General features: G+C 41.3%; 1 protein-coding gene across 10 annotated transcripts in view; it reads left to right on the plus strand.

Moving 5' to 3' along the window:
• RHOBTB1 (Rho related BTB domain containing 1) overlaps positions 1 to 25,418 on the plus strand; it is a 122,638-nt gene that overhangs the window by 91,583 nt on the left and 5,637 nt on the right. For 8 of the 10 annotated variants that reach the window (XM_060642681.3, XM_060642680.3, XM_060642678.3 and 5 more), the window contains 4 exons: positions 10,332 to 10,517; positions 13,738 to 14,717; positions 16,524 to 16,642; positions 22,463 to 22,613. In XM_060642681.3, the coding sequence (XP_060498664.1) occupies positions 10,332 to 10,517; positions 13,738 to 14,717; positions 16,524 to 16,642; positions 22,463 to 22,613 (1,436 nt within the window). Of the gene's footprint in view, positions 1 to 5,295; positions 5,354 to 10,331; positions 10,518 to 13,737; positions 14,718 to 16,523; positions 16,643 to 22,462; positions 22,614 to 24,045; position 25,418 lie in introns of those variants that run through there. The other 2 variants (XM_078434296.2, XM_060642688.3) reach the window with 2 other exon arrangements.

Genomic DNA, 25,418 nt, shown 5'->3' on the forward strand with positions numbered 1-25,418 from the left:
CCAAGTGGCCTGTGTTTTCGGCTGTGGTTATGTTTGTATCTTTTTCTAAGAAGATACATTGGACCAGGTACCCTGTGATAGCTGACCCCACAGTTCCCTGAAAGTTTTCTATTTCTCTGTTTCCCCATCAAATAGTAACCATGTGGTCTTTTGTAGTTGGTTCATTCTGGAACTGGAGGGTGCAATGAGAACCTGTGGGAATGTACAGATGACCTTGTCTGTTTTGTGCTCATTCACCTTGGCTGAGAATCAGGTGCAGAGCTGGACGAGAAGTGTCCTTTCCCTGGGTGAGGTAGCTGCACATCGGATATGAGGCTCCACTCCGGTTTGTTTCTCTGGACTGAGTCCCAGCCTGCCTGTCCAACCTCCTGTCTTGCTCCAGACATAACCCGATATTTTAATTGTGTATGGTCTGTAGCCTCTAGGCCCACAAATGTGCATTACACATGCATAGAAATTATACTCCCACCTGCCTATTCTTTACCTACTTAATTACCACAACTATTCTAAGACTTTAGAATAAGAGGCACAAATTCCCAGAAGTCCCCTTCATACTCTCCCCCCAACTCCCTGTTACCTTCAGGATCCAGGTGAAATGTCCCTCCTTATGTTCCTCAGGACTCCTTGGCAAATCCCTCTCATCACTATGATCACACCACTTGAAAGTTGGCTCCTTCATCATCTTCTTCAGTTGTCCTTATGCTATGACTCCTACTATCTGTAGAACAGGAATTTTGTCTGTCTGCCCTATGCGTGGGCGTGGCACATAGTAAGAGTTTAATGAATGTTAGTTGAATGAGTGCATGAATCTGTCCATCAGTCTTGTACATGGCAGGCTCTTCTAAGGCATTTACAAGGAAATGCCATTGTAACAAACTCCAAACTATTTCACTAGGTTGAATTTTATGTTTGCATTTTTATAGTAAGAATCACAAATCATGTACCTATGTGAAAGTGACAAAGACAGAAAACACTGGTGCCTAACCTCCCTTAATGAATGAGCAAATGAAAAGATGAGCTAGGAGATGAGCTAGACCAGGAGAAAAAGAATGGAGGTACACTGACCCACACCCTGAAACCCACCTTTTCTCCACAAATATTTTTAGATTTGTGAATTATTTTTGTAAAGCCTTGTTTGAAGGAGTATTCCTTTTTTCTTTTTTGATATGAAATTTATTGTCTAATGGGTTTCTATACAACACCCAGTGCTCATCCCAACAAGTGCCCTCTTAAATAGAAAATTACTTATGTCAATACTAACGATTTTCCAGTTGTAAGGTTGTTTGTCCTCTTAGTGTCATTTCCAAGATCCTTATAAGAATCATATTTTAGGGGCACCTGGGTGGTTCAGTCAGTTAAGCGTCTGACTTTGGTTCAGGTCATGATCTCATAGTTCAGTTTGTGGGATCGAGCCCCACATTGGGCTCTGTACTAAGAGTTCAGAGCCTGGAGTCTGTTTTGGATTCTGTGTCTCCCTCTCTCTCTGTGCCTACCCTACTCGTGCTCTCTCTCTCTCTCTCTCTCTCTCTCTCTCTCAAAGATAAATACTGAAAAAGCTTTTTAAATAATCATATTTTTAAATTTATTTATTTATTTATTTATTTATTTATTTATTTATTTTAAATTCATTTGCCCAAAGATGAGGGCAGTAAGTAAAAAAATTGAAGGTGGATTATTACTGCTTTGTGCTTAACCAAAACAAATAAACAAAAATGCATCAGACTAAATGCATAGAAAGGATTCAAAAACTTAAATGTGGTGGAGATTTGTAGATTGTGCACTAAAACACCCAAACAAGATTTCCGTGATGCCAGATCATCCGGCAGACAGAAAACATGCCGTGCTCTGTACCACCCTCAGCCTACTGTCCCGCACTGTCCTTCCTGCTCTGAACTGCTACATCTCATATTGTGACCAGAAGACAAAACATCAGAAAGCTGGAATTTCTTTGTCCAACTGAGCCCTGGCCCCAGGATGAATCTGTCCTTGAGAAACAACAGTGCCAAATGAGATAGCAACAGGACTTGATTGATGAGTGGGGTCACTCGTGTTCCAGGACCTAGACAGATGCTGGCTGCTGCCCAAACGCTGGTCACGTGACTAGGAAAAACTGTCCATTGTGGCAGCCCAGAAAAGCATTGATGGCCTCAAAAGGTGCCATAGAGACATGAATAATGAGGCCACTGGAATAGGTAAGGAGAATAGGACATACACATTGTTCAGTATATTAACGTCTTGTGTTCTGCCTTCTTACTACCTTTTTTTCTATTACTACTTAATAACTGCAAGCTTGACCAGTTGGGTCAAATAATAGCTAAGTGTGTTAACTTCTCATCAGTTTGTGATGTTTCTATACCATAACATTCTGATGAGGAAATATATTTCAGCACTACAGTTTTCCCTTTTACATTAGGTGGTAAGAAAAAAGAGACTGTTGAGTAATTCTGCAGTGTCTTCCGAGGATGATTCTGTTACTAGCTTTCAGCAGTTATATTTCAGTTAACGACATGAGCTGGTACACCAAAAGGAAAACATCTCTTGATGAGAATGTTCCACAATTCTTATTGGCTACAACATATAAAATATATCCTGTGGTGACTTTTGAACCCGTGATCATATTTGTTGGACAATAATTGGTAGTGTAAAGTTTACAGAACACTTTCACAGATATGTTTCTTAGTGAACCTTATCAACAGTTCTATCAGTAACTTTTAATATTGGCCATTCATTAGGTTTCCAAAATCGTTCCACCACTTTATTCTTCCCCTGGAACCCCTGTGTCCCCAGCCTAGATATCATCTGAAGGACAGTGCTGAATTACAGAAAGATAAAGCAAATTAGCAGATTGTCTTTTCAACTTATCACCTTGGCTATCTTTCTATCTTACTGATTTTTGTTTTTAGTGTTTGCTATGTTTTTTTAAAAAAAAACAAGATGGTCTGTGAAATAGAGGGTGTTCCCTTCAGCCTTGATTCTGTGTAACACAGAAATTAGTGGGTTGAAAGTAACCTATTTCTTTACATTTCCTTTGCTTCTGGAGATTATCTAACTCCATGAAGTGATCGTTAATACATTATTATCCCAGTGTTATAAAACTATCCAATTAGATGGGGTAAATGGACTTTTTAGATAAATTCCAATAATTAAGAAATATATATTAACTGGTTAATCTCTGCTGTATACCAGAGATATTATATGGCTGCCTTTCAGCAGTAATTGTCTGAAGAAATATAATAGCTCACATAGTGTTTTCATTCTTTATTAAAACGTATTCCATAACTGACTTACTATACGCCTGAACTCCTTTCTTTTAGACTTCAGGACTGCAGACGTATTTGCATCTACGTCCTTTATCCTTCAATATCTAGAAGGCCTTTTTACTTGGTAAACAGTCATTGGGAGCCTCTTTTGTCACAAACGCTGTGTTATATATACACCATGCAAGAGGAACTAATAGGAATGGAACAAAGTCCCTGAAGAAGAAACTCAGGGTACAGCAGGGAGACAGCAACATAATAATTACAGTTCAGTGTTAGAGATGCTAAAGTACAGATGTCAGCACCAGGAACAGGGAATACAGAATCACTCAGCACAAGCTCTCTAGCATCATCCTTGACACCTCTTGGGCATATCCCACACGCGGTCCGTCAGCAAACCCTGCTGACTCTCCGCTGCACGAATATAGGGAATGCGGCCACTTCTCACCACCTGCACTGCTCCCAGGCCAAAGTCCGATCGCCTCTCTCTCGGGATTGTCACCTTTTCACTGGTTCCATCCTTCTGCCTTTTCCCCCTGACATGCCCCCTCCACCACCACCATCACTACCACCAACACCACCACCACCATTTGGTCAGCTCTCCTGTTCAAACATAAATTATGTTATTCCGCTTAAAAAATCCCAACGGTCCACCAGTTCATTCAAAGTAAGAGCCAGACCCCATGAGGCCCTCCCTACCTCGGTCCAGCATTGCCTTCCTGAGCTCAGCTCCTGCTATTTCCCCCCTCACCCAAGGGAGACAACCTGCCTTAGAGCCTTTGCATGAGCTGTTTCCTTTTCCACAGGGCTCTCCCCCGTAGATAGCAGCATGTTAGCTCCCTCACCTCCTCAGGTCTTTACTGAAATGTCAGCTGCTCAGTGAGGCCCTCCCTGGTCACCTCATTCCAAAAGTATCTTCTGTTCCCTAATATTTCTGTCCTTCTTCCTTGCTTTATTTTCTGTTTGGCACTTGTCACTACCTAACACAGCACCTAGTGTACATATTTTTCTTGCTTATTGTCTTTGTTCTCCACTAGAAAGGAGCATGAAGATAAGCATGAGTGATTTGCATCTTTAATTGCTGTATCCTCAGTGTCTAGAAGAGTACCTGATACATAGTGCATTATCAGTTAATATTGCTGAGAGGAATGACTGTGTATTACTATTGGATAAGTGGCATGGGACAAGTCCTTTTACCTTTATGAATTCAGAGAGGATTGCTGAGAAGTCTGGGTAAAGTCTCTTTACCCTTTCACTTCACACTTTCTTGTGTGGTGGAATGATCTTGCTGGTTTTACATAGTTTCCTTTCAAAAGAGTTAAGGAGCTTAATCCCAGAGACCTCCCATCTGGCATTCAGGCTGATATGGAGGCTTTCCTGTATCTACAGCTAGTCTTGCTCTCAGGAGAAAACATGAACAGTACAGGAAGGAAGTACCTCCATCATTTCTCTTCAGGGAAAGCCAAAAAGGAATGAAAATGAGAGATGGTGTTGGGAAGGAATTTATTACCACAATTTCACCTTCTCCTGTTAAACAAGCCTTCTTTATGTCAATGCTTTCTGTTCTCATTGACCAGGAGTTAAATAAGATTTCTTCTAATAAATTACTTGTGCTTCACTCAATTTCCCATGCATTCAACTTATTCTGATGATTGTATGAGATTTAAGAATATACTAAAGGGAGCTTAGATTGCTCAGTATGGAAAATGGTATATTGAGTGAAAAATAGCCAGTTTCTATTGGATGATAACCCACAACCTTCTGTGGTAGAGGCCAATGCCCCCTGTGATATTTGTATCGTGATAGAAGAAGCAACCGTTCTTAAGACTCAAGTTTTATCTATCTCAGGCTTTGGTGGCATTGGTGGGATGTTGATATGGCTTTCATGCACTTAAGAGCGTGCATTGCTTTGGCTACTCAGTTTTGGAGGGTGGGGGAAAGACCGGTTTAAAGTATTGCTTCCTACTAAACGTGCAGTTATGGGCTTAGAAGAAATAGTTGCGCATGCTAATCACTCCCAAATCTGGATATATTGCAGGGTGTTTTGACAGTTTTCCCCACATAACATCTGTACTTAAGAAGCCTCACTGCTATTGGTAAAGTATTGACTTGATTTCTCTGCTCACATCCAGGGCACTGCATGGTCCTGCCCTGCTCTCCCCAGATCCCCTGCCAGGCGCTCCCCTACAGACCTCTCCATCTTCCATGAGTATGAGCTTACAGAGCCATTCATCTCCTGGTGGTTATGTTCACCGATCACTGACAACTCCCCCTGCATCTCATACACACCGGGCTGCTTCCCTACTAAAATTCTCCAAAGCCACGTGTTACACATTCCTTTTCTCTGCCATGCTCCCAGCTGTTCTGTGCTGTTTTGATCTGTTTGCATAGCGCTGTCAGACTACATGCATGAAAGGTGTGTTGTTGACTTGAATGGTTTCAAAAATGTTTCTGTAAAGAACCTACCTAAGTTGTAGGGGGAGAAGGAAGCTTGAAGCCCCAAAGGTGGAGGTCAGGGACTCCTGCGTGAACCTTTGCCAGAAGGAGACCTGTGCTCATTGGCAAAGGAAAGAAGGCCATTAAAATGTGATTGTGATCTCTACCAATATAAAGGATACAGGAGTTTCTACTCGAAAAGGAAATAATAAGCAGTACTGACATATAAAGAGGTGGGGTCCTACCACAGAATGAAAGACTTTAAGGGGCATATTAACAACGACATACTTATTGGTCACCAAGTGTTCATCAGCAAGAGACTCAACCAGGAATTGGCCTTTTGGAGAAGGGCATTTGGCCATCCTGCTCACAGCTATGTGGAGGACCAGATGGAACCCACAAACGTTCACAATGGCCTGTCAGACTGGCCTGATGTTGGGCTCTTAGATAAAGGATAATTTAGGTATTTTTCCTTCACTTAACCAGATAAGAAAATGCAAAGGCAGCCCCCTAGCCGACAGTGGTGGCGGACTGGATGGGACTAGGAAAGGAAAGATAAACCAAGGAGATAAGAGCACTTGTGTGATAGGAAAGAACTTGGAAAATCCATTCTTAACAACACATTTTTTTATAGTGACTATCTACCCTTTTTCAACCACTTCTTCAAAGGATGAATTTGGTATTTCAGATTGGAAAAGCAGCATTGCTTCTGGTCCTCTCTGACCTTTTCCCACCATGTTTGCTATATTTGACTATAGATATTACAAAGACAGGCCTTGGGAACTTGTACGGCCTTTGCTGTTTCAAGTCTAGCTTGGGCCAGGATATGTGGGCAAGATGCACTGTGTTCAGATTTTTTTTTCTTTCATCCTTCAATAAAGATTGGTCCCAACTTTGCACACACTTCTTATGTTATCCAAATACCTTTGCCAATTTTTTACATGCTATCTTTGGCCGGTGTTCTCCTTGAAAGATAACTGAAAAAAAATATGCTGTCTTGTTTGTTTAATATCTGAAGAAAAACTGGTACAACTCAGGTTGGCTTTATCAGCACAAGCATTTTTGGAGGACTTGGGCCTTCTGTGACCCACCCACCCCCCCCCCCCCCGCACCGCTGCCCTCTACCCCTGTATGAAGCAAGATCCGCAATTATTTCCACACACAGATTTACTTTGGATTATTTTTTACTTAACTAATCAAAACATCATTGCATGGGCATTATTTGATGTGTTAGTACCCTAGAGAAACTTTTACAGTAACATTTTCCCCTTAGGGAAAAGAAATTACATTTTTCTCCCCAAAATAAACATTCCGTAGGCAAGCAACTGAGACCCTGCACGCTTTAGTCCTTTGTAACCCTGGCTTGCTTTAATAAAGCCACTTAGCTGGGTCCACAACAACAACAAAAAATTCCAAACCTCTTCCTACCCCTTCTCAGTATTCAAGTTCTGGAGTTTAGAGTTTTGTCTACTCTGTGCTTTGCTTCTGCAAAGAATTCTCAAATTCTTGTGCTTTCTACTCCAAATAACTGTAGGACGCCATTTAAATCCTATCAGATTCTTTTTACAGCTGAAATAGGAACCTGAGGTCATTTCTAGGCTAACCCTGCTGCATAATATGTGAGAATGCCCTCATCACACATTCCCCTCCCAATTATTTTTAAACTCAACTCTTCAAAGTAAAAAAATGTAACAGAGCCATGGAAGTGGAAATGCTAGAACCTGCCTTTTTCTTTTTATCTTTCACAGGAATGGCATTTTTAAACACGAGCTTGTGTCAGACACTGAACAGTCTCCACACAGGAATGAATGTTTTGATTAAAAGTTATTTAATAGCTCTAGTTCCTTGGAATTCTGCCTAAAGGGGGAGATATTCTTAGCTGCAGGTCCTGTGCCTTCCTTAACTAGATAGAAAAGAGGCTAAAAATCTAGAGGGAATATGTGGTGTTCTCAAAATAGTTACTTGATTGTATATGTGTTTATATCGCAGAGAATACTGCTATGTGAAGAATTAGGAATTAGAAAAGAATAAGGAGCAATGTGTCAAAACAGCATCTTTCTGTAGCTCTATCACTACATCTGCTGATTCCCCAGCCTTTTGGTTAAAATCAGGGTTAGGGTACTACGTTATTAGGGCAGACCAGAAAAACTGGCCTCTATAATTTCTATAGAATGTTTTCTTAACTTGCATTCATATTTAGATCAACAACAGTTAAACCAAAGACGTTGAAGCAAGTTGGTAGGTAAAATATGATCTTATTTCGTAAGTGCTTTGAGTGTAAAGTAATGGAGATATATTCTCATAGCCCCTAACTATGCATTAAAAAAAAAAAGGAAAAAAATTTCTTTATTCCAAGGATACAAGTAGAATTTTGACTCAATAAGTTATTTTAGCTTCAAAGGTAGTGTTGCGCTCAATACAACCTCTTCTCTTTATCATCCTTTTGAGACAAAATATTTACATAACATGGAATTATTTTTCTAGCCATCCAACAGCATTTCATGCATTGAGATATTGCTGCGACACAGTTAGAAGTCGGGCCCTCCGGACCTGTATTGGGTGACGGCATTATGCTATTATCATCAAGAGATTCCATTGTTTCCAACCCCCAAGGTCCTGTCTGTACTTGTTTACAGGTCAACCGAATAGTAACTCGTGTGTGCTCAGTGGCTTGAGTGTTATCACCGTAACCTTGGCAACCGAGCCAGCTCTGATTTCAAAACCTCACATGCTGTATCATAAAATTAGATAACAGAATTGACATTTAGCTTCATGTCTGTCATATAAATTAAGCTCTGAGAATATTTCTTTTATAGCCATGTGCTTCAATATGGAAATAGGCGCCAATTAGAACAATTTTATGCATATACATACTAGTCCACATTTAGGTGCTGGGTACATTCCTCAATTCTTCCTCTACAATATTGAACCTCACATATTGCCATGTTAATCTCACTGTGCCAAAATTCACGGTGGCTTTGTTTCATGATCAAGATGAAGCTTATAGCAGAGCTGTATCAGATATCCTATATAAATAGGATTATGAATAATAGAAAACTCAGCTCCTAAAAAATGTAAAATTCAAAGCATTGCTGGGTACTGTTATTTATGCTGATTAGAAGTAAGGCTGTGCACAGAATATTCCACTAACTAAATCAGAATCCCGACGACAAGACAGGCTTCCCTTTCATTTATATATTTATGCATATTTTTACACATATTATATTTTCCAGTGTCTATGAATCTCTGATAATATCTTTATTTCAAGGACATTCTAAACCTGCAGATTAATACATTCATCTACTTTGAGTCCCAGGTCCTCTTTTATAATTTGTAAATATTTTAATCTCAGGATTTTCCCCTCTACTTGCTATGGTCTGATGCAGTTTTTCTGGAGTATAAATTTAAAGACTCAACTTGTGAATTACATTTAATGTAAGCACCCTGCAGTTTTCTGCATTGCAAATGATTATTTTTAGAAATTTTATGGTTGCCTGGATATATTTGTTTGTCTTCATTGATATGTAGGGGGGAAAAGCTCATTAATGATTTAAAAAGAAGGTGTTTTGATTCATCAACTTGATTCTTCTCATTACATAAACAATAAAGGCAATAAATTAACATCTAATAAAATTGTAAGAGTTTATTTCTGAATTTAGCTGCAAGATAGTCTTGAATCCTTGGGCATAATTTTTCCTGTTCTTTATATTCTTTTGCCTCAATGTCTTCAAAGTCACCATTCAGCATATTTTAACCTAGATGATTGGTTTATAATTCTTATTAAAGATACCTTTTAGCAGCTGTCAAACACCATAATTGAACAACCGTTTTATGAAACGGTTCTTTGGCCTCTAAAATGGTAAGTTGTTATGTAAAAGTAGAAGATCTTTATGTCAAAATTGACTGTAAAATACTTTTTCTTTTCCCCATTTACCTGCTGTGTCATACATACCATTTGAGAAATCTGCTTCCAACATTCTCTTACTGCCCATCCATCTAACTATTGCTAGTTTTCTGTTAAATACTACCTTCTTGCCATATATCTAGTAAAGAGTCAAAATTCCTGCAAAATCAGGACATTTTCTTTTCAGAAACAGATAAGTGGTTGTGCTCTCTACATGTGTGCTTAAGTGGGAAGAAGGGCAGAAATCCTTCTGTGTATTTGCTGACCCTGTACAGCAAATACCTGTTATGTTTTCAGTAATGTTTAAACTGTTTGCTTTATCTCATTGGGTTGAGTCATCATCACCTTTCTGTTTAAACTGGTAAAAGGTAGTTCTTATTATTTTATTTTATCTTGAAACTATTTCTTGTGATTAACAGAAATAGTTCAGCATGTTGTGGCTCCAGGACTGGATCAAGTTTGGGTAGTCATTTGTATTGTAAAAGAACATCTTTGGAAACTTTAATACATAGGCGTTCTGCAGTGCAATATGAAAATGAACTCGGGCTGTGTTTGGTGCTGGGATGTGGGGGCTTATCCGGCTGTTTGCATGACTCCGAGATGTATTATACTATCCTTTTTTTTTTTAATTGTGACATGATATGGCATTAGATGGATGGGGGAGGGGAGGAGCTGTAATGATAAAAGAAAAAAAATTATATGGAAATACAGCTTCTTTTGTGATTTCCTTTTAGGTCTGATGTTGTGGTCCTCTGTTTTTCGATTGCTAATCCCAATTCCCTAAATCATGTGAAAACCATGTGGTATCAAGAAATCAAGCACTTTTGCCCTCGCACACCTGTTGTTCTAGTTGGCTGCCAGCTAGATCTCCGCTATGCTGATCTTGAAGCTGTTAATCGAGCCAGACGCCCTTTAGCAAGGTAAGCCAAGGGACTCAGTATTTTGCTGTGCTGGCCAAATTAAAGTTTAGAGGTAACAGATGTCCCTGTAGCCTAGGGTTATGCTCTTCGGTGGTTCTGGGGCCCCATCAATCAGCCATATGCTTTAAGTTAGTTTGTTAATACTGACCCTTCTCGTGCTCACTGTCCCCTCTTAGGTGAGGAACCCATTTTTGTAAACTGGTTGGCCAGTTCTGGAAATGAATTTTATAATTGCAACCTGGTGTGAATAAAAGTGTCTTGGGGGCACCTGGGTGTCTCAGTCAGTTAACCGACCTACTCTTGGTTTTGGCTAAGGTCATGATCTCATGGTTCATGAGTTCAAGCCCTGAGTTGCACTGTCCGTGCAGAGCCTGATTGGGATTCTCTCTTTCCCTCTCTGCACCCCCCACGTGTGCTTTCTCAAAATAAATAAATAATGTTTTTTAAGTGCCTTGAGGCACCTGGGTGGCTCAGTCAGTTAAGCGTCTGACTTCGGCTACACAAGTTTGAGCCCCACGTTCCAGCCCTGCATTGGGCTCTGTGCTGACTGCTCAGACCCTGGAGCCTAGTTCGGATTCTGTGTCTCCATGTGTCTCTGTCCCTCCCCCACTCACACTCTGTCTCTGTCTCTCTCTCTCAAAAATAAATAAACATTTAAAAAAAAAAATTTTAAGTGCCTTGAAATTTGCAAAATACTAAACAAAATAGTAGCTACTCATAGTAATGTCATTCTTGAAACTATGATTAGTTTAATAAAGTTAATGAACATTCAGATTGACTAGTCCCAGTTCTTGGCCCCCCAGAACATCAGGTTCATGCAAATACACATATCCAAGTGTTTTTAACCTTCTCGTTTCCCCCAATCCAACCTCTGAGAATATTTCATTCCCCAAATGGTGGTGTCTAGTTTTAAAACATCATATGGACCTATAGTTGCAAAACAGGAACACTGGTATTTAAATGTTACTAGTAATTGTTTTTAATTTTTTTTTAATGTTTATTTATTTTTTGAGAGAGAGACAGAGACAGAGCATGAGTGAGGGAGGGGCAGAGAGAGAGGGAGACACAGAATCAGAAGCTCAGAGCTGTCAGCGCAGTGCCCAATGCGGGGCTCAAACCCACGAACCGTGAGATCATGACCTGCACAGATGTTGGACACTTAACCGACTGAGCCACCCTAGTGGTGCTCCATCTAGTAGATGTCTTTTAAAATGTCACAACTTTAAAAATCAAACTGAGGGGGGATTTGTTTTACTTGTATAAAATGTGAATACCAATATTAGGGGGAAGTAAGAGTTTTTTAAAGCCCATGCCCCTTCCATATTCCTGTCATAAAAAAAATAACTTTATATATATTTTATGTTTAACTACATTTTTTTGCCGGAGAGCATAACTTTCCCAAAAGTGTTGATATTAATACCTTCCTTCAATGTTTGCCTGATAGGCTTGTTGCAAAAATTTTGTACAGACACAGCTTTTTACACTCTCACAGCAAAAGCAAATAGTATTTTCTTTAGACAATTTCTGATGTTCTTGTTGCGTTTTGGATAAATTTTCTGAAAATGTTTCGTGTTGTTTTCACAGTCCCTCTATTAAATGCATGGACTAGGAATTGAATGTTAGAAGCCACATAGAGGGAAAGGGGACTCACGGTGAAAGAGAGACTGCCCCTGGCATCCAGAACTTTCTGTGTAAAAGAATAGGCTGAGATAATCAGGCCTCACAACCATAGACGTGTGGAGGACAGGAGGAGAGTTACAGAGCACTAGAGGACAGCAGAGGGGACAGTCCCGATTCCATGAAGGAGCTGGTATTTGAGCGCAGCCTTGAAGAGTTTTGCCAGTTAGTGATTTCCAAGTCAGCCCCAGGAAGAAGGAGCACAAAAAGCCCAGAGAAGCAAACTTTGAAGTTAAGTCTTCTTCCCTGCACTTCCCTCTGCCTTTGCAACACCCTGCCTTTTTTCCTTGTGCTCTGTCCAGGGCTTCAGATCCAAACTGTAACCAGTATTACCGTATTTCTCCTAAGACCAGTGTGCCTTTCACACACATTACCTTCAATTTTGGAAGCCAAATATTTATTTAGGAAGATCAATTCCTAAGAGTATGTCTCAGCATCAAGTGTGTGTTTGTGAAGAATGGAACAACAAAGTTAATTATGTTCTGGAACCTGTCTTTTACTATGCTATGCCATAGTCACAGCACTATTCTGCCTGTACTGCTTCCAAAGGTTTGGCCTCCCTGGGTTTGATTAGAATGTAAAGGGGCCTTGTGTGCCAGCCTGAAGGGCTGTGTGGAACCAGAGGAAATTTTTAAAAAGAATTACAGCTGAAAGTCATGCTTGTGTGATGTAAGGATGTTTCATGCAGCAGTGGAAACTGTGGGCTGAAATGTGCAGAGTCTGAAGAAAGACAGTGCAGAGGCTAATGCCGTAGTCCAAGTGAAAGAGGCTGAGGGCGTGACTGCAGAGGCAGAAGAGAAAAGAAGCAGTTAGGCATGAAAGGAGAAGCACAGATCTGATGCAAGAGACTTAATTGGCTGTTGGATGGGGACCGTTTAGTCTAGGACTAGGGGCTTCTAGACTCTAACTGCTGGGCAGGGGTCTCTCTTCAACTTGCGAATGTGACCTGAAGCAAACCCTTTAGACTCTCTGCCTCGGTTTCTTCACTAGGTGGCATGCGAATAACACCCCTAGGGTTTTTGTGAGGCTCAAGTGAGAAAAGGTATATGGATTCACTGTAAAGTTATCAAGCAAAATGTAAGCATAACGTGGTGATGAAGATGCAGACGTCACAGTTGTGATCGTTGTAACAGCTAATATTTGTCAGGCACTCCCTGTGGACCAGGCACCGTGCTAAGCATATTATCTCATTTCAACTTCTCACTAGTCCTTTAAGATGTAGGTGTTCATTATTCTTATTCCTATTTTACAGTTGGGAGAACCAAGGCTTAAGAAGGTTAAGTAACTTGCCCAGGATCAAATAGCAAGCAAATGGCCGAACTTCAGTTATTATAGTTACTCCTGAAAGCATTTTTTCCCCTGCAGGCCTGAGTCCTTTATATTTGGAAAGCTTGAGGTAGATCGATTTTTCAAGAGCCTTATTAAAAGTCTGAATAAGGACTTTAAAGGCACAATTCTATTAGGTGCTTTCATAGGCCCTTGTTACCATTTTTTTTTCCCTAAAATAAGGCTGATTATAATTTTTTTAAATACTCCATTTTAGGCCCATAAAGAGAGGGGATATTCTGCCCCCAGAAAAAGGCCGAGAGGTTGCAAAGGAGCTGGGCATACCGTACTATGAGACAAGCGTGTTTGACCAGTTCGGAATCAAGGACGTGTTTGACAATGCGATCCGAGCAGCGCTGATTTCCCGCCGACACCTGCAGTTCTGGAAATCTCACCTAAAGAAAGTCCAGAAGCCTTTACTTCAGGCACCATTCCTACCTCCAAAAGCCCCTCCGCCGGTCATCAAGGTTCCAGAATGTCCCTCCATGGGGACAAGCGAAGCTGCCTGTTTACTGGACAATCCTCTGTGTGCCGACGTCCTGTTCATCCTTCAGGACCAAGAGCACATCTTTGCACATCGAATTTACCTCGCTACCTCCTCTTCCAAATTTTATGATCTTTTTTTAATGGAATGTGAAGAAACCCCAAATTGGAGCGAAGGAGCTGGTGAGAAAGAGAAGCAGAGCAGGGATTGCCAGGGGCGGGCATTGAGCCTTGACCCAGACGAGGAGCGGGAGGAAGGAACGCCAAGGACACCTCAGGCCAATCAGTGGAAGGCCTCGAGCCAGAACCTGTCCCAGCAGGAGAGTCTGGCTCTGGAAGGCGAGAGCTCGACTCCGGAGACACAGACCTTATCAGGCTGGAGCAAGGGGTTCCTTGGCATGCACAAGGAAATGCAAGCCAATCCCGTTTCAAAGCGCGTGGGCCCTGTCACTGTGGTCAGGATGGACTCCTCCGTCCAGCCAGGCCCTTTCCGGACCCTGCTCCAGTTTCTTTATACGGGACAACTGGATGAAAAGGAAAAGGACTTGGTGGGCCTGGCTCAGATCGCAGAGGTTCTGGAGATGTTTGATTTGAGGATGATGGTGGAAAACATCATGAACAAGGAAGCCTTCATGAACCAGGAGATTACAAAAGCATTTCATGTCAGGAAGGCCAATCGGATAAAAGAGTGCCTCAGCAAAGGGTCGTTCTCAGGTGAGGGGTCCAATGGTAAAGTCATCGATCCCTTTGGTTGTGATTTATCAAACATTAGCTGTTCCCAAATAGGCAAGAGAGTAACCGGCACTAACATGTGTCCATGCTTATTTTTTTTATGTAACCTTCTAGTTTGCATGTATCCATCTATTTAATTCTTATCAGACTAATGGGCCAAATACTATTCCATTTTGAAGATGGGGAAATTGACAGGGAGGTTAGGCATATTGCCTCCAGGTTGTACAGTAGTAAATGGTAGAGCCAGGATTTGCACACAAGCTGCCCTCTAAAGTACCCTCATGGCGCTTCTCAGTTAGGTCACATTCCTCCTGAGCCTGCACCAGAGCCAGAGCAAGTCAGCTCGATGTTCAGCTCCTTCAGGCTCCCTTCCCTGACCACATCTGCTCTCCACTGACCTTTTGGCCTTGAAATCCTTGAGGTGATTTTGGCAACCCTCTGCCTTCGTATCAAGGGTGCCTCATCTGTCCATTTCCCCCTCCCTATCCTTTCTCGCACTCTACCACCCTACACTTCTCTATTTCTCTTGCCTCTTCTTTATCCTTGATAACTATGCTGTTTGCTGACCACAGAGTCCTCACATAATTGCTTGTTTGTTTCTACTAAATTCTGAAATAGCCCTCTGTGTGTGAGTGTGTGTGTGTGTGTGTATTTCATTGTTAAAATTTGACTTCCTGACTTTTATTTACATGGATACTTCCATTTTGTCTTTATCTTTCATAATGCCTTGGTAGTACATATTTAGTACTATACATTCAGTAATTGATTACTGAGTCTGTTCATTAATTTTAAAACTTATGAATAATATTTACTTGAAACATTGACCATCATGAAATAGAAACAATCATGAAAAGAAATGTTACAAACCTGCAGTAAACAATGGACCTTAAGTGAAATGGATTCAATCGCCCTCCCCTTAATGCAAAGGCATAATGACCAAATACAACATGGAACTTCAACTGGATTGTCTTTAGAAAAAAAAAAAAAAACTATAAATACAATTTAGAGATAATTGGAAAATTTTGAGTATGAACTAGACGATGATATTACTAATTTTCTTAGGAGTAATAATGATACGATTATCTAGAAGTATATTCTTATTTTTAGAAAACTCTTGATAAAGTAGTTAGAAGTGTCATGCTGTTAAAAATGTCTACACACATAGGGGCACCTGGGTGGCTCAGTTGGTTAAGTGTCCGACTTCCGCTCAGGTCATGATCTCACAGTTGATGAGTTCAAGTGCTGCATTGGGCTCTGTGCTGACAGCTCAGAGCCTGGAGCCTGCTTCAGATTCTGTGTCTCTCTCTCTCTTTGCCCCTCCCACACTCAGGCTCTGTCTCTGTCTCAAAAATAAATATAAACATTTAAAAAAAATGTTTACACACGTATATATACACATACATATTCACTACGTATACACATACACATACTCATTCACCCATAGTTAAAGCAAACATGGCAAAATGTTAACAGTGTGATAAATGAGTTATCATTGTACTGTTTCTTCCGCTGTTCCGTATGTTTGAAATTTTTCATAGTAAGGAAGAAAAACTATTCCTCTCCTTTATGTTACCATGTGGTTCAGAGAATTTGTGTCGTGATCTCATGTGTAATCTTATATACTTACTCCTCAATCCTTGGATGACATAGGGGGATCTGGGTGTAGTGGTTGATACCAAATCACTAAGTAGAGACACGGAAAAGAGAGTAAGAGACGCAGGTTGGTGACTGTGGGTAGAACTCTCAGCAAAGCTGGCTCATGGTTATGTTTCCTCGATCTTTGGGCAGATGTGACGTTCAGGTTGGATGATGGAGCCATCAGTGCCCACAAACCATTGCTGATCTGTAGCTGCAAGTGGATGGCTGCCATGTTTGGGGGCTCGTTTGTGGAAAGCGCCAACAGTGAGGTATGTGCCTTCCGAGAAGCCTAAGTAGAATCTTTATGACTGTGTGTGTGTTTGGTTAACCAGACGACTTCAGCTCTTCAACTGCTTCCATGGAGGTCACCCTCTTCTTAATTTTGCTGTTATGGGGAGCCATGGTCCACTGTTCACTTGTGGTGTGTGAGCACCTGAGTGGTACCTGCGCATCACCCTTTTATGGTCACTGCTGTCATTTGTAAAACATGATCAGCTATACTTTTTTCAAATGTCACCAAGCAAGACACTATCAAACTCACATGCAATTGGGGCAGTCTGTCTTCCAGAAGTTCAGGGTGGTGAAAAGTTTCTTCGCTTACCCGCATCCTGGGCTCAGCTGAGCCCCCAACCAGACGACGGTCCTTGAGAAGCCACATCCTTGTGCCCCTGTCTTCTCATCTGCACCATGAGGGGTGCACTGGATGGCCCTCGACATTTCCTTGAGCTACAGCATCCCCCGAGGCACTGCCCCGACTCGTCTTCTCCAAGCCTTTGTTAACTGGAGGGAGACAGTAATGGAGCAAATGGTCATTCCTCTGAACACGCCGCTGTCAATGCTTAGGTCTAGTGGAAGCCACTGAGTCACTTCTCAGACGCTGGCCCTATCTCCGAATAAAAGATATTCTTAGAGCAGAGTAAGCAGTATCTTGAAACCATTCTGTGTTCATCTTTTTACAAACCCTGTTGGAAAAGAAAGAAAAATTCCATTCAAGCACTTCTAACTTTAGTCTAGAAGAGCAAGCATTTTTGTTGAGTTCTGAAAGTATTTTTTAACCATCTTTTTTTTAAAGGGGGACACCCCATCAAGTTTATTGTCCTAAGAGGCTCGCTTTGCTGATCTCAGCATCTCTCCACACTTTTAAAAGAAATAGAGAAAACAAGAGCTAACTTCTCGAAAGGGGCACTCACACCAGAAATCTGAGCACTCCCACTGTGACCCGGGAGCCTGCATTTGCATCCCCAAGTAGGGAAGCAGAGTCACGGCCTCACAAGCAGGGATGGCTGGGGCAGAGGAGGTCACTAGGCCACCTCCCGCTTTCAGAACAAACTGCAGCTGCTCCTAAACCAACTCCCAGCAAAAGGCTGTCTGCTGTGGGGGGAGGAGAAATGTTAGGATTGTTCTGATGACCTCGCTAGCTGTCTGCCGGCCTTTATAAGCCCGGAGGTCTGCAGCTGTGAGTAGTGAAGTCTTTCCTGTGCCACCAAAGATGTTTCCGAGCCGTGTCACTGAAACTACGCCAGCGTGGTAGAGGCTGCCCAGTGAAGGGCGCAGGGCTTGAATCTCAGCTCCTCCACGTATAAGCTGTGTGGCCCTGGGCATCCTCCCTCTCTGGAAAGCAGGATAATAGCCACAGTGTGGTGAAGTGCAAAAGTCAACACTCGCAGATCCTCATAAGCATTAAGTAAATGGTCGCTGCCATTAGTGTTATTTTGATGTCGGTCGTGTTCATATTCTTTCACTCTCACTTCCAAGAAAATTTGGGGAAGCCACCGATTAATAAGCCTTCATCCGAATGGCACTTCACCGGCTCCAGTAATCTCCAGAGATGAAGAGCCCGGAGGCTTGCTTCCCTTATGTGTCCAGCTCACTGAAATGTGTGCTGATTGTGCGGCAGAGCACCTGCTACTGACCCAGCAGAGAACTTGATCAAGGTCAGGAACCCAGGCACAAAGAGACACTGTCAGAGCTGACCTCACAAATGCTAATCCCCTTTATCCCTTCCCAGAATGGACTGTAATCGTCTCCAGATTAAAATGGGCAGGAGAGGTGACCAAAACAAAAACTTGGCAGTGAACATGAATGCACTCGTCTATGGTTAACAGCCTCTCTTGGAGGGGGCCACCTGTTTAGCACTACCTCTTAGAAAGACTAGGTCATTTGCCACTTAGAACGATAGCTGAGGCTAATAGGCATGGATGGCTTCTACCCAGCTTAGAAGACAGAGACCATGGACCCAAGCAACAGGAGGTCTGTGCCAAATTCCTTTAGCCAGTGAATCAGGAATGCCATGAGCTGTTGACATGTGTGCCCTCATCTGCCCCTTCTCTTGATTTCCAGAGTAGACTATAATGGTTATATAGTTTGAACTCTAGTCTCAGTTTGACCTTGGGAAAGCGACCGGCCCTCTCCAAACCTGTGTCCTCATCTTTAATATGGGGATAACAAGAGAACCTTCTTCAGAGGGCAGGTAAGTCATGAGAGTACATGTGTAAAACATGGAATTTGGTGCTTGGAACATATGAAAGCTCAAGAAATGTCGGTGACCATTGTCCTGGAGGATCCTTGTTAAATTCTTTCCATGAGTAATTGAAAGTCTTTGTCCCCTGAAAGCCCTAAGTTAAAAAAAAACCCAGTTCCACACTTCCTAAACCAGCCAAGTGGGGTCATGGGGTGGGAGGAACATCAGTTAAATGCTCAGTAAATATTCCATAACTTGGGATCTGTCCTTTGTAGGCCACCTTTTAACTCTTTATTGTCCTGTGAAAACCTGACTTCCCGAACCTCAAAATTCAGTCTTTCTTTCTTTTTGGCATTAACAGAATTCTCATACATATCCAGAAAGGAATAAAATATACCCGTTGACGTTACTTTAACATTTTTTGTCATTTAATATTTAAGAAGACATTGTATTTTACTTCTATTTTTCTCATTACTTTTAATGTAGCAGTAAGCATAATTCTCTCCCCAGAGGTGCTCAGCAAGTGGTTCATTAAAAATGCATGCCTGAATTGTAGTAAGCAATGCTCTGAATCTGGAAAACTTTCTCATCCTCTATGAGACTGTCTCTAATTATAAGCCTAATAGTCTGAGCTGATCTTTGCAATTAAAATTTTAAACCAACGAAACTGGAATAAGAGACGTAGTTTAGGATAGCATTATAGTCTCTTTGCTGACTCTTATTTCTTCTAAGCTACCTAAGCAGGTAGGATGCAAAATTCTTAATTCCATTTCTTATATAGCTTTATTTATATTGTTTTTAAAGTTCTATAAAGTAGTCTCTCCATTGTTATGCAGTTAAACATAAATGTTGAAATGACAGAAACGGGCTTTAAAAAAAAGGAACACGAGAATGGTGTGTGTTCTAAACGTGTTTTTAGTTTGTTTTCATTTGCTCTAACGGTCCTTAACATTATTTGCCCCAAAAAAGCCATCACTTCAAAAATTTGTTTGCCTTATGTTACACAAGAAGGAAAAAGCAAGCCACAGATGATTATAAATGTCAGAACACTCCAGGGGCAGCTGGGGGGCTCAGTTGGTTGAGCTTCCAACTTCGGCTCAGGTCATGATCTTGAGGCTTGTAAGTTCAAGCCCTGCATCGGGCTCTGTGCTGACAGCTTGGAGCCTGGAGCCTGCTGTGGATTCTTTGTGTCAGTCTCACTCTGCCCCTCCCCCACTTACAATCTGTCTCTCTCTCTCTCTCTCTCTCTCTCTCGGTCTCAAAAATAAATAAACGTTAAAAAAAACTTTTTTAATCAAATGTCAGAACACTCCAAAGACATTGAAAGTATTGGGGCAGGGCTGCTTACAGGAATCTGTCATCTCTTGTTGCTAGAAATAATTTCTTTTCACTTAGGATGTTCATTTTGTCATGACTTAGAACACAGTCTTAAAAAAAAATGCTAAGGTAATATGAATATCTTCCAAATCCAGAGTCTCCGTGAAGAAGAAAAAGCTGAAGGTTATCACCTCTTCCAAATCTCTCCCATGTAACAGATGAGGAAACCGAGGGTCAGAGAGGGAGAATGATTAGTCAAAGGTCACACTCATTTTAGTGACAAACCCCCAGGCCTTTCCCAGCCTCTTGCCCTGGCATCTAAGCCGTTGTTTTCAAAACAGCAGACCTCCCCGTAGCTGAGAGAGCAGGTTTTCACAGAAAGCTCTGTGACTTTTTATATTTATGATCACTAACACTTTATCACACTTAGGACTTTGTAAAATGTACATACCTTCACTACCAAAATGGTCCAAATTTTAAAGTTTCACAACTTAACCTTCAATTATGTATAAAATTGTACTAATCCAAACACGATCTGCATAAGATAAATGCATGTGTACACAAACGTATATGTATGTAAGCATATGCACAGATACAACTGATATTAGAGTCACTGGAATAGGAATTAATTACAATACAACAGCTTCTTTATTTTAAAATCACATCAGTAACAGTGTCTACTTGCCAGGTTCTATCTACTGTAGAGGTTGCCTAGAAACTTGAAATGAAGACCTTTGTTAAATCCTTGATGGTAGTAACCCATACAGCTTATTTACCAAATCATAATTGTTTTCATTGACTATATCTGAAAGGGGGTGTGTGTGGAATTTTCTTACTATTTCTGGGAAGTTCTTTGGGCTTTCCCTCTGATACATAAAGAGAAAGCTCTGTCTGAAAGGACAGTCCCTGTCTGAGGTGGCTGGTGGCCATGCAGGAGAATGACATAGAAGGCTGAGATAGCTTAAATGATTCTGGAACCACAACACTAGAATGCATTGACCATGAGACCCATGTAGATTGTGGAGAGAGAGAGAAGGAGGGAGAGATTAGATGTATAATAGAGATGTAATCATCTTTCTGTGGTATATAGAGGTTTGCTAAGCACCAGAAATCAGAAGTTTATAACTGTTTATCCTTCTCAACTTAGAAATCTGATTCTTAAAAACTGTTAGTGAAATACAGTACTTTATTATACTGTGAGCCAAACAAACCTTTGATTCCTTGCCATGAAGGGTTTCTTGTACTGCACAGTGGCTCTGACCACAGACCTTAGAATTATGCTCCCCAAGTTCAAATCCCAGACACTGACTAGCTCTGTGACCTTGGATTTGGGACTTAACCTCCCTGAACCTCAATTTCCATACCTGTAAAATGGCAAAAATAATAGTCTCTTCTTCCTGGGGAGGATATAAGGATCAGAGTAGATCACAGTACCTTATGTATAAGAAGCCTTCAATTTTTATCATTATCATTCCAGTAGTTAAGACCAATGGTACTGTTCTGTACTGTGCCAGGGTCCGTCTTGTAGAGTTACTTAGAGTCTCTATGCTGCCCAGCAGTGTGCATCCTCATTGATCCATGCCTTGGTTCTCTAGTGAACTCCAGCATGTATTAATATCAGCAACAACTACAGGTACTCAGGAGACAGATTAGGTAAATCCTACAAAGAAGATGCCCAACCAACTATTCCCCAGATGTCCCAGGTAAGGATTTCTCTGGGTTCTCTGAATCTACTGATACCTGATAATGTTCCGATAATTTTGAATCTATGCGGTCGTGTCATAGGAAAAACAATGAAGTGTGTATATTGTGTTAGCCGCTATCGATAGAACGTTGGAATCGAGCCAGTCACTGTGGCAGCTAGGGTGGTTCCTCATCCTCTGTTTTGACATCTTAGAGAGCTGGGCTCTATCGTGTGTCAGCAACAGTGTGGTTTGCAGCTCCCCCCAACACCTGTCATGTCGCTAGGAGATTTCTTTCCCCACAGTAGAGTATTATAAGGTACTTGGCAAAGAGAGCCCATAATGTCATCATACATTTACAGCCCATTTGTCTGATTTATAAGTCCAAATAGCCATTTAAAAATTCCAAATCAGGCTTTGTCAGGCAGCCCCACTCTTTTGTCATCTACAAATCACACTGTTATGTGTAAAGCAGTAAATAGTGAATGACTTCTATACACAGCCTCAAAGCAAGTGTCCCAGACTTGCCAATATCAAATCATGCAGTTGGGATATTTATAAGCAGTGTAGCCTGAAAATGTACCCACTGCTTTCTTCAGCAGAACTTAGCTTTTTAAATAACGTTTCAGGTGTATCTCCCGAACATAAACAAGATGTCAATGCAAGCGGTATTGGATTATCTTTATACCAAGCAGTTGTCACCTAACTTGGACCTGGACCCACTGGAATTAATTGCCTTGGCAAACAGATTTTGCCTGCCACACTTGGTTGCACTTGCAGGTAAGGCCGATGACTGGGGGCCATGCAGCGTCTGACTGTCAGGCTTGTCAAAATTACACTTAAACAAAAATAACGTTTCCAGGGAGTAAAAATTAATTTTGTATCACCCAACATAGGGCTGTCTTGTTCAGGGTGGTGGGAACTGATCAGATGTATCAGCCCAATTCAATTCCACAAATATTTTCTTAAGCACCTACTTTGTGCTAAGCCCTGTTGGGTGATGCAGTTATCAAGATGAGCAATGCATGATCCCTGCTCTTGAGACCGATGCTCTATGCACTCTGCCTCATTTGTGGACCATGGAATTTGAAATAAAACTATTGTGTCCATATTATCCATAATGTGTGCTCAGACACAGTCTCTAAGAAAGAGGCAGTAGGAGGCAGTGGCTAAGAACATAGGCTACAGAGCCAGATTTCTCGGGCTCAGATCCTAACTCCACCATTTCCTGGCTAGATGACTTCACACTTAACCACTGTGTCTCCGCTTTCTCTCTCTTTGGAATGGGGACCATGTTATTCTACTGTAGAGTTGTTACGAAGATTAAGGAGTTAAGATATATATATAAAGTTCTCAGAACAGTGTCTGGCACCTAGTAAGCATTATGTAAGTGTTTTTTTTTTTTTAAGCTATTTTAGAAAATGTTCTGACATTGTCAAGAGCATTTTGGGAGAAAGAAAAAAGGGGGACTTGGCTTCACTTCTCAAAATCTATGTGTCATTTCTGGATTTGTTCGGCTGGTAAGCTGAAACAGGTCTAAATAGGATATATATATTCACATACCTTTTTTTTTAAATGTAAACCTTCAGCTTCATTCACTGCAGGTGTCAGTTAGCAATCTGGGTGTTTGTCACTACGTTAGCTGATGCCTGTTAATCGTGAAGGCAGAAATAGTGCCAGTTTCATACATTGGCCTGCCTGTCCCCCTCATGCGGAAAAGTGCCTGAGCATATTAGCTTCCCAGTAAATACCTGTTGAATCATTAAGTGAATGAAAATGAATGTCGGAACAAACTAACTGGTCTTATCTGCACTTGACTTTCTGGCAGTGTCTTTAGAAAAGAAAATGTATTTCTCTGGACTCCAGGTTTCTACCAGGAGATCAAAGTCCTCCTTGCCTTGCTTCTTCCCCCACTGGAAAGAAAGAAAGAGATTGTTGAAGCATTGCTATTTGACTTTTTAAAAACTATTTTTAACCAGTACACCCAGAGTGTACTTATTTTTTAAATGCTAACTGTAGTAGGCTGCAGGAAGCAGTACCTTTTTTCACAGGTAGAGATTCTGAACCATTTGACTATCCAGTTTTTACAAGTATTTATCCTTTGAGGATGAACTGATTTTTTTTAAATAGTCAAAACCAATTTGGAGCCAGATCTGCTGAAGAAGGTTTGTGATTAATCTTAAAATAATGCCATTTCTGCTTAAATATTAAGTATGGTGATGAAAACATGGGACTGACTTCTCCATGAAAGGAACTGAATCAAAGAGAGCTTCTCGGGTAAACGACAGACTTCTGTGCATCTTTCCTTTTGTTATTAAATGCTATCATTACTATTATGATTAATATAAAGCTTCCTAAGAAAATTTCCTTAATCATTTACAGTGTTTGGTTAGTACAGAGTGTTTAGAACATGTTTGTTTTTTTTTTTTTTAAATCAGTTTGTGGCGTGAAAATGCTTTGCAAACCTACATGTTAAAGGAATGTCAAGAAATGTTGCTATTAACTTGAAATTAAAAAGTCCAATGACTTCTTTGGAAAATTTAGTCCCAAATAGTTCTTTGTCAGTCCAGCCAAGGAAGATTGTGCCAAAGAAACCATTCAAACCTAGATCTCATATTGACCAGATAGAGGCACGTTGACTAAGATGTACGTAGAGCCAGAACAGAAGGTAAGCATGATTAAGACAGTTTATTGGACTAGAAGAATAGATGCAGTGGCTAGAGATGAAAAAAGCACCTTGACATCAAGGAGCTAGAAATGGGAGCCTAGATTGTACCCACACAGGTCAATCCCAAATGCAGGTGATGGCCCCAAACAGAGGCAAAGACAGTTCAGTCTCAGAGCCACTATCCCAATTCAGCTTCCAAGCCTTGGACGCAGCTCCCAGGCTTAAGTGGCTCTCCCAACCATATTTTTGTTACCTCTGGGTGAAGGTCTCCCCAGTCTTTAGAATCTAAGAAGCTGAGCAATAAAGATGTCACCCATCTTCAGCTGTTGAGACAGACATAGGCATTCACATTTTTAATTCCCCATATAGATCCATTCCTCTGATACTCAGTCCCTCCACTGTCAGAGACTGTTGAGAATTGGAGTGATAGGAGTGGAGAAACTGTCAAACAGGAAGATAGCAGAGAGTCTAGAGGATTCTATGAAGGTGCTGGATTCTCCAGAGCAGAACTATCCGATAGAACTTTCTGCAGGGATGGAAATGTTCTGCATCTGTGTTGCCCAATATACATGTGGCTATTGAGCACTTCAGTGTGACTGAGGGTGTGAATTTTTAATTTTAGTTAATTTTAATTTAAGTTGAACTTGTCTCATGTGGCTGGTAGTTACCATACTGGACAGCGAAGGTCTGGAGGACTCTGGCTATTTCAGAAGTGCAAATGAGTGTCCCACAGTTGTTGGTACAGTGGCTGGAGACCAGAACTCCCCATGCTGACAGGCCACCCTGAGCTGAGTTCAGATGGCTACCAGAGCTGTGTCCCATGCTTCCTCTCCAGTTAGGTGGTCCCAGACCAGACCCTCTAGGCGAGATGTCTGGCTTACAAGGTATGGTTCAACTTTCTCCCGTTCTGTCTCTTC

Source organism: Panthera onca, chromosome D2 (genome assembly GCF_046562875.1).
Source record: "Panthera onca isolate mPanOnc1 chromosome D2, mPanOnc1 haplotype 2, whole genome shotgun sequence".
Taxonomy (NCBI): Eukaryota; Metazoa; Chordata; class Mammalia; order Carnivora; family Felidae; genus Panthera; species Panthera onca.